The following is a 15,399-nucleotide window of genomic DNA, read 5'->3' on the forward strand; positions in this document are numbered from 1 at the left end:
TAGCGACCTCTCAAGATTGTTTGAGAGCACTACAGCAAGGGTTTAAGCTATACATGTTTGTACTCATTTTTTTTACATGTGTATGCAGACTGATTTGCTGATTTATTTAAATTTAAGTTTTTCCTTTTCTTTTCATATTTTTGGATCACCAGTAACTTATTGCTACATGATTGACAAGGGACTGAGGGGCTGGGGATGTGTGGTCGGATAGGGACTGTAGAGGGTGCCAGGAGAACAGGTGGTGTAGTTGGTTCAGGTGACGTAGTGTCTTTAGTGGGCACAGGGGGCGTAGGGGCAGTAATGGGTGCAGCGAGGGATAGAGGCTGTAGTGGGTACAAGAAGGCATATGGGCTGTGGTAAGCACGGGGGCAGCATAGGAGCTGAAGTGAGTACTGGGGTAGATAGAGGATGAGGTGGGTAACATGTAACTAAAGTGCAAATACAAAAATCTTCTCCCACACAAAAGATTTTTTCATTGAATAAATTTCAATACAATTGTCAGTTTCACCAACAAATTGCGAATTCAGAATTATTGGTGAAACTGACAATTGTATTGGCACTTACTGAATGAAAAAACATTTTGTGTGGGAAGAGATTTTTCTATTTGCACTTTGGTTACACGTTAAAAGTTGTATATGTATTGGCACTTTGTTTAACATAGTACAATTTATTTATTTGAATATAAACACTTTAAAATTGTAGGGTATAAATCTTGGTGCACTCTTAAAGGACCACTCCACACCCCAAAAGCACCTAAGCTTATGGGTGATGAGTATTTTAGTTTAACCCCAGTTTATAAAATGCTAATTTCTATGAGAAATCAGAACTTTTATAAATTAACAAGGGACCACCCCGTGGCTCTCAATCAAGCAGGCATGGAGCTTCTTAACCTCCTTCCATTAGCTCCCGGTGAGCATCAATTCATAGACTTTACAATGAGTGACTGAAAGTCTCTTCTGGAGAAAAATGGAAAGACTTGCTAAGGCTGCAGTTCATAAGATCTGTAGCCTTTTCAAGCTATTTTAGGATATATCCCCAATGAATATATTCCTGAAAAATCCATGCATATATCAATTGGGGGCATATCTACTAAACCATGATTTAAAAAAAATGTTTTGCTCCTTTGGACAGTGGAGTTTTTCTTTAAATAATTATTGTTACTGAGCGCTACACTATATTTTACTTTTTTTGGTGTGAAAGGAAACACTTAAGAGTGAAAAGCGGCTTATTGACAGGGAGGGAGGGACGGTAACTGTGGAGTGTGCAGGGAGTGATGGTGTTTATGCAGGGGGGCTGGGGAGGGTGCAGGGAGTGATGGGAGCTGTGCAGGGGGTCTGTGGAGAGAGTAGGCAGGGATTGAAGCTGTGGAGGATACGGGGATAGAAGGGGTCTGTGCAGGTTGGTTGTGGAGGGTGTAGAGATGGAATGGGTCGGTGAGGGTGCAGGTAGGGTGGTGGTCTGTCCAAGGGGGCTGTGGAGGGTGCAGGGCAGGAGGGAGGCTGTCACAGGTGCAGACAGCGAGGGGCGTTGTGCAGGGGACTGTGGAGGGTGCAGGTACCAAAGGGATTTGTGCAGGGATTTGTGAAGGGTGTAGGGAGGGAGAGGATCTGTGAGGGTGCAAAGAACATGGGGGTCTGTGCAGGGGGTCTGTAAAGGCTGGAAGGAATTGTGGAGGGTGCAGGGAGGGATGGGGGCTGTGGAGGGAGGATATCTGTGCAGGAGGGCTGTGAAGGGTACAAGGAGGGAGGTGATCTGTGGAGGGAGCAATGGTAGGTGGAGGGAGAGTGGCTGTGCAGGGGGCTGTGGATGGTGCAGGGATGGAGGGAGGTCTGTAAGGGTGCAGGTCTGTGGAGGAAGCAGGGAGGGAAGGGGTCTGTCAGGATTGTGAGGGTATTTATGGGGTAATAAATATTAAAAATAATATTTTATAAAAATTTACATTTTTTAAATAATTTTTATTAATAGCAACAAAAAAAATTGTATATTTTGGCACTGTTTCCCCTTGATTGATTTAAAGTGAAGTTACCCACAATTTATCTCATATATACCCAGCAATACGTTTATTAGAGGATTTATATTTCACATATTAATCACAACTAATTATAAAAATATTATTTATTGTGACAAATAATTAATAATAATAATAATATATAATATACATGACAATAATCAGTGAATATTTATGTATAGCAATAGTGTAAAATATGCCAACAATTATGGCACAATTAACCACAATATAGATAATTTCTAATCACTTAAGGATAATGAGATTGTTAGTCTACATAGAAACTATCCACCAGTAGAATCAGTACACTGAGTATTAGTAGAAGTTTTCATGACATCTGAATATCAAATAGCTTATTAGCAATAGTATCCAGCAACATAAGTTAGATTAATTTCAAAAGGAGTTACACGCAAAAGTTACAAATAATTCCTGTAGAACTTGATTAACAGTTATTTTTACACAGATGCATAATTCAACAATGTTATAGGAATCTTTCAGCTCTTTAAACTTCCTTTACATCCAGAATGTAACATAGAGCACAGCTCAAAGTTGTAAAAACAAGATGCTGACAGATTGCTAGAATCAGTACACAGAGATAATTAACTCACTGACTGCTGGCTAGAATACTTACAGACTAAACACTTAAACATTGCAAATAAAATATGCAATGTTTCTCACACAAATAGTCAACTTAACTATTTCCGTTTCCATCCAGTAACCGAAAGGACATTTCTAATTAATTGCTGCAGATAATTAACCTTTTCTTGGTATTTCAAAGTGAAGTCAATATCTTTGGATAATAGCTTGATATGATAAACTTGGCAATTTACCAGTGAATTTTATATTTGGTAATATGGTCTCCAGCTGCAATCTGAGGTTTTAATATTATATATAATTCCCCCAGCTAAATAGGATTCCAAAAGTTTGAAATCTGATCAGCATTATCTAGGTATATTTCTGCTTTAAAAATGTATTAAATTAATTAAGTTTAACCCAGCATATTTACAAGTTTTCTTGGTAGAAAATTCTTTAGGCTTGAAGATATAATCCCATGAATGGTGAATGCAAGAATGTTTAAAAATAGAGAATTAGTAGGAATATAGGATAGTTTTGTAAGATTTCTAAGTCATAATTGATTTGGCTAGCAAAGAGATATTTCAAAGTCCCAGAATTCAGTTGGAAAGGAGCAGAGTGTTAGGTGTGTCCAGAGTGTGTTTGTCTGGTCAGATGATGCTTTGATGATCTCCTGAATCTTGCATCCCACCTTCTGGCTTCAACCTCGGATCTTTCTTTTTTTTTCTTTTTCGTGTTATCATTTTTAAAGAATTCCTTATCTTGAATTTCTATACGTCACTAATTTAAAGTGACCAATGGGATTGTCTTATAGACATTGATCAGTAGATGGCGTTGTAGCATCACAATAATTTCTCATCATAAATTCCAACTACCACTTTGTTTAAGGGATTAATTTAATTTTGTGATGCAAATGAAGTCAATTTGTCTTATCTTTAGGGGCACCTCATCATGGTTAGCTGTCAAACTTCAAAGGGATAATGGTCGTTTTTGGTAGACTACCAGTCTCCTTTTCATGCCATAAAGTATCTTTTTAATGTGTTTGGACTTTGGTTCAACTCACCCTTACAATGGGGCCTTGTAGAAATCCCATTTAATTTGAAAAGTAAAATTAATTACTCGTAGGGAATATCTCTTCTTGATTCTAATCTGTCTGGTTTTCTCAGTTGCACTGTCCTATTGTATGCGCTAAGTTTCTGTACTATTAATATGTGACAACACATGATATATACATGTCTTTTACACAGATTAAGCTAATATTATTTTTAATAATAATGAAATGTATTCATTGGTTTTATCTATGAATATATTCAAATTATTAATGTGGTACTATTTGTATCTAATGAAACATAATAAAATGGTTAGTGTATATATATATATATATATATATATATATATATATATATATATAAAATAAATAAATACATTTGTGTAGGCTGGGCTCTAACACTTAGTTCTAAGTGTGAGAGATGTCTTATCTCTGATCACTGTTTAGATTAGCCGCATTCCAATTAATTATGTCACGCAGTGAATGGAGTAAGAAAGAGAAGAAAAAACGTGTCTGTCTTTTTACACTCTGTTACAAGATGGAGTCACATCTCCTAAGTAGTGACTTTACAGTTTACATTTAATATCATTTCCACAATACCTCTGACAGGATGCAGAGAGGAGCATACCTGGTGTCTCTGACTGGCTGTTCTTCATCTTCACTCTGCCAGCATTCCGCAGGACAGGAGAACAAAGGAAGTGACTTCACTTCCCATCCCTCTGGCACTGCCCATTCCCCCTCATACACAGCACCTCATGAACAGGATTGCTGCCATGTCTCACACAGAAGGTGGGAGGAGGGTCACTTTCATGGAAGAGAGGAATTATGACTTTATGGTTTGGGAGATCAAAGATCTCCTCCTCCAGAGCATGGCTGTTCAGCTGGGCCCCTGACTGCCTGAATGGTCAGTCCACCACTGATAGAATAAAGTTTCAAAGCAGTAGCTTTACATGTATCTAACTGGTGTGGCCATTCAGGTGCCGAAATATAAAATCTCTAAATATAGAAGAGAATACATTGGGAAAACACTTCTCTATAAATTCCAGATATGGTCTCAAGTCCACCCCTTATACATATATAATTGTTTTGTAGTTCTGCAGAGTTTTTCGTCTCATGAATCTCAAAATTATAAATAATTGAAACCCAAATTTACAGTGATATTAGAATTTAGATGAAAATAACTACAACAAAATGTCCAAATGTAAAATATATTTATTATATTTATAAGCCATTCAAGTGCCTATTGTCGGTAGAATAATATTTCTTAAAGTACCCAGAAACCATCACTCAGTGCAAAGAATATCGATGATTGTGATAGGATAATTTCCAATGATAACACGGAAATGCTTCAGGTCTCAGAACTCATTGAGTCCTTTTACCTAACACAAATCCCTTAAAACATTTATAAATAGTATTGTTATACATCAGCAGCAGCTTAGGAATCTAAAAACAAAATTATTTTAACAGGTAAAACATTTACACATGTACTGGACAATAAAATGAACAAAACCACTAACTAAATGCCACTTCTAGAGAAAACCAGAGTTAAAAAATACAACTGTCTCTTATTCCCTTCATGACAAGGGATTAAACAAATAATATGATAGTCCTAGCACATCATCTGTCATGAAGGGGTTAATATATATTATCATCCAAGCACAAATAGGTTAATGATAAAAAATATATGGCTGTCAGACTAATACACTCCAGCTTACCTGGTTTTTAAAGCCTCGAAATGCAGTTTTCAATATATTATATTTATTACAAATTCTAGATTTTCTAGATTCTAGATTTTCTTTTAACGGATACAAGGGGCTTAACTTTTGTAGAAAACAGCGTGCATCTCATAACATTTTGTGGCACATTCTAGCAGATTTTAATCTACATTACAGCTTGCCTGGCATACTTTCAAAAGTGTATATCAGAATATTGACTGTTCTAGAAGCTACAGGCTTTAGGCTTAAATGCAGAGCAGAGACATCGAGTAATGTTTTAAATTATTTCAATAAGTATCACTGCTAAAATGATCATCTTATTATTGCTTTTTGGATACACAGTATCCAACGTTCATACTGACTATCATCAAATAATTGGTTTTGGATTTAATTGAGATTTTCAGATGGTGTCCTTCAAGCAGTTTTCGGGTTTCTGTGTGAGAGGTACGATTTCAAGCTTTAGTTCCACGTCTTGCTTCCAGTTTCTCTTTTTCCTCCTTCAGTAAATAAAAGACAAAAAGTATTTATTAAACTCATATTTTTCTAATCATTTATCCACCTTTAATACAATTTGAATACAATTATGTGTACCAGCCAAGCAAGCACTTGGAAAAACTGTAAGTGTGCTGCTCAGACGTCTCACATGAAATAGACGTAAGATTTAAAAAATGAATAAATATGTAAAAATAAATAAATAATGAAATAAAAGTAAAAAAAAAATGTACAAAACACAATGTACAGATTAAACAGTATTCTCTGCACAGTGCCAGGGACTCTTTAACTCATACTAAACTATTATTTTATTATACTACTTATTATGAAAATCATGTGTATCTGCAATCATTGATTATTAGTGTATGCAGGGACGTACGCCGCCCGCAAATGCCCAGGCAAATGTCTTGTTAGCCCTGCGGCTAACTAACATTCCATGCAGGTGGGCGGCACTGGCGAGGGAGCACTGATTAGTGAGCTCTCTGCTCAGCTCCCTTGCGCGCCGCAGAGTGATGTGGGGAGCTGGGATATAACATCATATGTGCCGCCCGCATGGATTCTTAGTTAGCCGCACAATCGCCTGCCTTCCCTTCCTTCCACTGGACCCCAGGTAAAAAAAAAAAATAAAAAATCCACCCAGCACTACCAAAAGGTGGGGAGGCTGGGTGGATTTAAATTAAAATAGAAAAAGTAATGGTTAATGTTAATGTTTGGGGAGATGGGGGGAGAGGGAAAAGGGGCTGTCAGTGTGTGTATGCAGGCCCGTCGCTAGCGGGCAGGGAAACCAAGCAATTGCTTGGGGCCCCGAGCTGGCCCGGAGCCCCAAGCAGAGCCGGTGCTTCCTATAAGGCTGCAGCCGCCTGAACGCTCTGCAAAGAGCCTCAGGCGGCTGCAGCACTCCTCTCTCGTCACCTCCCCTTCCGTGTTGCGGGGCCGAGCTCCCCTTCCTCCTGGCTGTCAGTCTGCGTGGTACAGGAGATTCAGTTACCTGTTCCCGGCCGGACTGACAGGAAGTGCACACTGAGTGCTCACTTACTTTCAGTCTGGCCGGAAACAGGAAACTGAATCTCCGGTACCCGGCAGGACTGACGGCCAGGAGGAAGAGGAGCTTGGCCACGCTACAGGGAAGGGGAGGTGAGAAGAACTTGGGGGGGGGGGAGGCGAGAGGTGAGAAGAACATAGGAGGGGAGTAAAAAAACATGGGGAGGAGTGAGTAAAAAAAACACGGGGAAGGGGGAGTAAAAAAACGTGGGGAGGGGGGAGTAAAAAAACATGGGGAGGGGGAGGAGTAAAAAAAACGGGAAAGTAAAAAAAACAGGGGGGGAGTAAGAAGGACACGGGGAGGGGGAGGGGGGAGTAAGAAGGACACGAGGAGGGGGAGGGGGGAGTAAGAAGGACACGGAGGGGGAGGGGGGAGTAAGAAGACACGGGGAGGGGGAGGGGGAAGTAAGAAGGACAGGAGGGAGCAGTTTTAGATAATTTCCACATGTTTGTGAGAACTGAAAAATGTTAATGTGAGTGTGTGTGTGTCTGTTAGTGTGTGTGTTTTAAAGGGGCACCCAGACCACTTCTGCCCATTGGAGTGGTCTGTGTGCCAACTCCCACTACCCTTAACCCTGCAACTGTAATTATTGCAGTTTTCATAAACTGCAATAATTACCTTGCAGGGTTAACTCCTCCTCTAGTGGTTGTCTACTAGACAGCCACTAGAGGGCACTTCCTGCTTCATAGCACAGTTTTTATGTGCTAGAGCATCGCTGGAGGTCCTCAGGCTGTGTGAGGACCTCCAGCGTTGCTCAATTCCCCATAGGAAAGCATTGAAAAGCATTTTTAATGCTTTCCTATGGAGAGCTCTAATGCGCATGCACGGCATTGCCGCGCATGTGCATTAGGTCTCCTCAGCCGGCGGGCGGGATCAGTCTCCCCCGCCGGCTGACGTGATGAAGGGGAGTAGGGGCAGCGACCCGAATCCACCGCCGAGGGACATCGGCAGGGGTCTCACGTAAGTCACTGAAGGGGTTTTCACTGGCACTGTAGAGTCCCTTTAAGTATGTTGGATTTAGTTATTGTGCACTTTTTTAATGTATATTTAATTTTATGGTACAATGGTGTTTTTTGCAAATGTTCAATTGTTGAAAATGTTCAAATTTTATGCACATTATATGCAACAGCAGTATTTGCACTGTAAACATTTTTTATTTATGCACAGTATATGCAACAGCAGTATTTGCACTGTAAACCTTTTTCATTTATATAAAGTGTGGGTGAACTTAAACTGCATGGCTATGCTGTGGTTCCTGTAGGCTTTGTGTGTGTGTGTGTGTGGGGGGGGGGGGGTCAGTGCGTGTATGAGTGATTGTGTGTGTCTGGCTGTCAGTGTTTATGTGAGTGATTGTGTGTATGTGTCTGTCAGTGGGTATCTGAGTGATTGTGTGTATGTCTGTCAGTGTGTCTGTCTGTCACTGTGTGGCTGTCTGTCAGTGAGTGAGAGTGTGTGTGTGTCTGTCAGTGAAAATGTGTTTGTTTCTGAGTGATTGGGTCTGTGAGGGCGCCTGTGTGTCTGAGTGGTTGTGTGTGTGTCTGTGCGAGTGTCTGTCAGTGAATGTGTGTGTGTGTCTGAGTGATTGTGTATGCCTGTCAGTGTGTGTGTCTACGTCATTGTGTGTGTATGTCAGTGATTGTGTGTATGTCAGTGAGTCAGTGATTGTGTCAAATCAGTGTGTGCATGTCAGTGTATCTGAAAGTGTGTCTGTCAAAGTGTGTGTTAACAGAAAGAGGTGTGGCATTGACAGGAAGGGGTGAGGCAAATTTAAATTAGGGGTGCCGAGTTCCGTCATGCCTAGAGCAGCACAGTTACTAAAACTTTACTGAGTATATGACTGCCTTGGTATAACATACAGATTATTCATTAAAACCAGGACTGACTAACAATGAGAATCAGCCTTTACATCCTCAGATAATGACATGCTTATCTACGATGAGTTTCCTATTGTGTGTGATACTAAGCTATCATTACAGCAAGAGGAAATGAGAGTTGTACAGCATTTCAGCTGACACTTCGAGCAGCAATAGACTTGGGAAGTAGAAATGCAGACACTTTTTGTGGTGCATTCATAGTAAATGTCTCTATATTATCACTTCAGTTGGTGATATGGAGGTTAAGAGACAACTTTCTGTGAATAGTGCAGGCAGAGAGAAGGAATATGACCTCTGCTACACAAAAAGTGTTTTTGCACCTTTTTAAATTTAAATGAGTAAGTAAGTAATTGAGGGGGAAACAAAAATGGGGGTTGAACAAAGTGCTAAATGAAGAGCAATCACTATGGAAAACAATGGATGTCCTTCAACATATAGCACTTTGCACCCGGATAGCACCTGTTTTACATTGATATGTCCACCACAAAGTCTTACCTGTCCTCCACCTCCTGGATTGTGTCACTTAGGGGTCTGTTACGAGTCTCGGGGAGCAGACATGTAGCAGCTATTCCAGATACAATGGGGGCAGCACCGAAGATGACCGCAGGCAGTATTGGTATGTATTCTCCAATCAGATGTATTACGGGGGCTACCACAGAACCCACTCTGGCATTCATATCTGAGAATCCCATGCCGGTCTGTCTGTAATGTACACAAAATATATTGAAAATAATTTATATAGTAAGGGAAATATCAACCTTATTATATATTGACATATTATTATATGTGTTTGTTGCCCAAAAAAATACTTCCAAGTGTAATACATCTAATTATAAATAATTACATCTATCTCCAGTCAGCATTATATTCACAGTTTGTGAATTTTTGCTTCTTTATATATGATTACAAAATGTAGATGACAATATGCTTGCTATAGTCATCTTCTAACGGGTACAACCCTGAAAACTGTTTCAGCTCCTTTATTGGGGCTATTTTATTTTTATTTTTTTAATAAGCCTTCATTTTGGCAATAGATTTCAAATTGGAACTACACATTCAATTATTCACGACATTTATTTTTGTGCAGAATATATAATCTTTATCTGCAAGGATCTGCTTTCTGTATAAAGTTTCCAGAGAGCTCTTTTTTCATTGCTTTAGTATTAATTAACCAAGATGGGATATTAGGTGCAGTAAACCAGGCATTAATCATTTTATATTACATGGTCTAGATTTGTGCTGAGACGCTAATATGTTTAGATCTTTGTTAATCCTGTAGTGTAATATCTTTTCCTGGCTTATCATGGCAGCATATAAAAATGGGTTAGCGCCACCCTTTACAGCTGATAAGACAGGAATTAAACATTCTTTTAAAAGGAGGATCCAGAGATAAGTCCCTCAGTCTTTTTCCTGTCCTTACAGCCTTTAGGAAGGGAGCTGCTTAGCTCCCTTTACCCTTAAGTTTATGGTTTCTAATTTTTCAGTACCTATTTGTTTCGCCTTCGGTTCCAGGACCTGTTCGGGAGTTCCTGGGGGCTTGGGGAAGATTTCCTGACTCCTGTGAAGGTGTTCTCTGGTTTTCCTTCCATCCTCCCGGCTCAGACTACACGAATCGCGGGTAGATGTACACGCATGCAAAATTCATACCTTTTGTTTTGGCGCCAAAATGCAGTTTTCGGTAAGTTCAGGAGATTTAACAACACTTACTCCACAGGGTTCTTAATCTACCATCTACCTTTCTACTCTTCCTATTAGAATTCTCTCATTTGAGCCAGATCAGACCCCTTTATGTTTAGAAGAGCTACCTTGAACGTAATATCTTTCTTTTAATGTTGACAAGCACATCCATTACCAATTTTTTTTTGGGGGGGGAGGGGGAAAATCTTAACATCATCATAAACCAGAAAACATTTTCTTACCTGATTTCCGTAGGGAAGAGCTCTCCAGAATACAGGTAGGCGCACATAAAAGCAGACGCACAGCATCCCTTCCCCAGAGCAGCCAAAGCAGTCCTAAGAACTTGCATATCTGCAATGTTACAGAACAGTTAGAATACTAACTGAGCAAACATTCAACCATTTACACATTCTCAATCCACTAATCTAAAATTGTCTTATTTTACACTTAACTGGTCACTAAATAAGTCTGCAACATACAATTAACCACCTATAGCTACGTTCAAAATGTATCTGTATAACCTAAATCCTGGACTTTGGAAATGCTAAATTGTAGATTATTGCACTGAGATTTGAGAGTGTAAACTCTTCAGGTTAATGAGCAGCACGTCCAGATATATACTTTACTGCCTGGTTCATAACCACTTCTTTAAAAAGCTTGGAATAAAATGAGAAAATTAACAAATTGATTTCAAGCTACCCACCCACTGGAACGAAGATGTTGGCTATGATCATGGTCCCTGCAAGGATAAGGAACAGTCCTTGTGTCATCCGACGGCCGACAAAGGTCATAGTTAAAGCTGCCACAAGCTTTGCTGGTATATCAATGGCTCCAAAGCAGAACTGTACGAGGTAGATACTAATCCCAAATTTCTGCAAGTCCATAGCTAGACCATAGTATGCAAAACTGGTGGAGAACCTGCACAAAAAACAAACAAAAAACAAATCACTTATTTTTCAAATATTTCATGTTCAATTCTGGTATTAGATATGCATTAGAAAGTAATAGGTATTTTCACTCATTTTATTCTAATTCTTGTACTTACCAAACCATCATCAGACAACCTGTGATACGTCTCATACCAGGGGTTCTTACAAGGTCCAACAGGCTGTGAGAAGATTTGCGATTAGATATTTCATTCTGCATCTCTGCGATCACCTCCTGCACAGAGAAAGTAACAGTACTATTAATACTATTAGTACTTATAATAGTCATTGGGACGTCTCAGTCTGTGCCCCTTTTCCATGTTTGTATATATAATACTGATGAGATCATAGGACACTGCTGGTGGGAGATTGGGATGTCTTTACCATAGAATATGAAAGTGTGTCCCACGTTTTCTTACCTCCTTACTCATTTTCAAGCCTTCGTCTTCCTTGCCATTTAATCTGGCCACCTTTCGCATGTTAGTTAGTGCCTGATCAGTGCGTCCATTTAAAATTAGCCAACGTCCTGACTCTTGCAGCAACCTATGAATGGCCAACGCAGAGAGATAATAATGTGTTAATATCGTCATTGTAAGCATTCGTATATCATTAAGTAAAATACGAGGGATAATTGGTTTTCAGAGACTATTCTTTCCACAATGCTCCAGCATTGATACTGAGAAAGTACTACGGATTAATTCGTAAGCAGAAAAACTAAAGTGTAAATTGTTGGGAATTCAAGGTGACTTCAAAATTAATTTAACATTATTAGGCCAAAATAGCCAAATTGAAACTTTAGTTGACTATATCACTTGAAATTCACTTAGCATTTACTCTGATTTACCAATAATTCACATTTTAGTTAACCATTTCGGAACTTCATTTATTTTGCAACAGAATTCTGTTAGCATATTGGACCATGTCTTCTAGAAATAGACAGAAGACATTCAACTCATCACAGCTATTTAACTTTGCACTCTGTGTTAAATTTTCCTAAAATATATAAAATATGGTTCTTAAGAGAGTGGCTGCTGGTAAAGAAGGCCGAATACCATAAGCTAGATTTAGAATAATACACAATGATACAGGTTACATACACATACATAATTTGATACATAAGATTGTACAAGATCCTTTATCATGTAATAGGACAGATATCATATACCTACCAAGAATATACAAAGAAAAAATAGAAGGGTGCTGTGACGGAGAACTGCAACCAGCGCCAGTCACGGATAGCGTATGCCAAGCCTGATAGAACCATTTGGCCAGAGGTAAAAACATAACCTATGAAGGTTCCTGCCAGGGTGCGTCCCTTGACTGGCATCCATTCCAGCACTGGAAGAAAATATATAGTGTGTCAACTATATTCTTACAAAGCATGAGGGTCGGGGGTGCATACCACCCAACATTTCAAATGGACACTCAAGAGAGGCACTTTAATTTTGGGGTGCTCCAGGGGTGGTTGTTCTGAAAATAATCAAGGTGACTTACTAAAAAAAATAATTGCAGCTAATTTAAAACAAAAACAATGTGTCTTAAGCACAAGGACTGATTTCTAAACAATTTTATTGTGAGCTTTGTTACACACTCAGAAACACCAACAGTATGGATCTCTTAGCAAAGAGGGTCAAATGGATCTGGGCTCAAAATAGGGACTGTCCCTCTTAAATAGTAAAATTAATGTTTGTGTGTATGGGTGGATTCATTTAATTGGAATGGTGATTTAGTGAAAAGTACTCACTCAGACATAGTGTATTGAGCAGTACGCTGGAGAACGTCATGCCACTGATGAGTCTGAAGAACACATAACACGGGAAGCTGGGTAGAAAAGCAACAAGAGTCCCGGCTATCGACATCTGCATGTACGACCAGATGAGGACAGTTCTGCGACCAAATCTGCAGAGCAGAAAGAAGATTCTTAGTTTCTCCTTCAAACATTGTAATACAATAAAAAAAAAATGAAAATGTTTAATGATAGCAAGATGCTGTTTTTAATTTTATGGACTTTTTTTGCATCATTATATTTTTTATAATGTCCAGGTTTTCTACAATCGCCAGTATAGATTTTACTTTGGTGTGTCACTTGAACTTATTTCATTTTTCACAAATGTTGAATGTTAAATAGCTGCCTATTGCAAGGTAAAGTTGGCCAGTGAGAAGTCTGAAAGTGTCCCTTGGCATTCTCAGTCTATCACTGGTGCTCAAGGACAAAACTTCCTCACTGGTACTGGGGCGGGAATGGCGTTAAAGACAACTTCTAAGGTAAGATGGCACACACAACCTCCAGCTCCCACAAAAGCTTCCTTGAGATTAAGTTGTTACAGAGCCCTGAATGTACCTTTAAAGGGACACTATAGTCACCAGAACAAAAACTGCTAAATTTAGTGGTTATGGTATCTATAACCTGTCCCTGCACACTTTTCAATGTAAACACAACCTTTGCAGAGAATAGGCAGTGTTTCCATTGGTGCCTAGTAGCTCTAGTGGCCGTCACTCAGACAGCCACTAGAGATGCTTCCTAGTCCAGTGCTTAACAATGTACAGCACTGGTGTTCAGCGTCTCCACGCTTTGCACAGAGACGCTGAACGTTCGCCATAGAGATGCATTTATTTAATGCATATCTATGGGGAGATACTGATTGGCGCAACTCTGCATTTAGCAGCAAATGCGAAAAGGTTTCTTACCTATCTGCTATACCACCAAATACTCCACCACCAAGCAGCACCCCCACCATGTACACGGATTGTGCCATTTGCCTCATGGAACTCAGATCACATACCAGATCCCACTGTGAAAAATAAATGGTAACATGATTACTTTTGGGATGGTGCAAAGATACAGAAATTAAATACTTTTCCAAGAGGTCATAAGAACAAAAACAAAATGATTTATAAATAACCTATGAATAAATGGACACTTCACTAAAGCCTGGCACTTCACTGAATGAGTCAAACAGCATTTGTTTGGTTAGAATGCAAGAAAACTAGAATGTACAAGGGTTCATAGATTGATGTCTCACCTCTGTGATAATAGATGATCTGACAACTGATGTGTCATAGACCCATCCATCTAGGCAACTTTCTGTTTCAGCATCTGAAATATTGGCCAGTGTGACATTGGGGTTGAGCATCATCCACTGGGGCTCTGAGAATCTCCGACACCTCTCTGGCAGGCCCTTCTGATTCAGTGGAATTGTCACCCTCATCAGGTCTTCATAGGAGATGTTTCCACTGATGTTGAGTCCAGGTTTCTGTTTGCAATGATGAACAGGGAAAGCGGCAGTGAAGTTTTGTAAGAAGTTATGGCAGGCCACCATGCAGACTGGAAATGCCAGTAGTATACTGTGGAGTATCTGGAAAGTGCCAACCCCACCAATACGGTCAAGAAGGTCTGCAAATGTCATGGTGTCAAGTGACAAAAAACTCTGGAATAAAGAAACAAGAATGCATTAATTCTAAGTCCTCTTCAAGCAATTTTGAATTAGTTAACTTTGATTGTCCTGCAAGTTCAACTGGAACTCTCTTCTGAATAGATACTATGCATTCCTTCGAACATATAAATTCATAAAAATCTATAAAAAAGTACATTGTTTGGGTTTCGTCGCTAATGAAATATTACAGTCTATGTTTTAAACATGTTATTTCATTGATCCTGATATCCTCACAGTTTAAAATTGGTTATTTTAAAATCAACTGATAAATTGATCCTAGTGATATAAGGTTATGTCCTTGAATCATCACCTTATCTTCTGCTTGAAAGAAAAGAGCTTGAAGAAAATGTCAAAGTCTGCTTTATTCACCAGAATGGTTCTTCTCAGTTGTGTGTTGCCACTTGAGGTTTTTCAAACCTATAAAGTCTCCAGAGTTTTGGTGTCCCTATATATATGCTTTGCACCTTGGAATACCGAAGCTCCTCCCAGGGCACCAAGTTAATATGGTACCTCACGTCTCACACCCTTACCAAGAATATTGGATATGAATGTATTATTTACTGTACTTTGGCACCTGGCATTCAAGCGCACCCTTCGCAGAATCAATTATACT

General features: G+C 39.4%; 1 protein-coding gene across 1 annotated transcript; it reads right to left on the minus strand.

The window, feature by feature from the left end:
* Nucleotides 1-9,240: 9,240 nt before the first annotated feature.
* LOC134579488 (solute carrier family 22 member 20-like) lies at nt 9,241-14,759 on the minus strand. The gene is made up of 9 exons (XM_063438793.1): nt 14,376-14,759; nt 14,041-14,144; nt 13,097-13,251; nt 12,522-12,690; nt 11,772-11,895; nt 11,472-11,587; nt 11,130-11,344; nt 10,669-10,777; nt 9,241-9,451 (listed from the first exon to the last, which is right to left on the minus strand). The coding sequence occupies exons 1-9, from the start codon at nt 14,757-14,759 to the stop codon at nt 9,241-9,243; spliced, it is 1,587 nt and encodes a 528-aa protein (XP_063294863.1).
* Nucleotides 14,760-15,399: the final 640 nt, after the last annotated feature.

This window comes from Pelobates fuscus, chromosome 12 (assembly GCF_036172605.1).
Source record: "Pelobates fuscus isolate aPelFus1 chromosome 12, aPelFus1.pri, whole genome shotgun sequence".
NCBI lineage: Eukaryota > Metazoa > Chordata > Amphibia > Anura > Pelobatidae > Pelobates > Pelobates fuscus.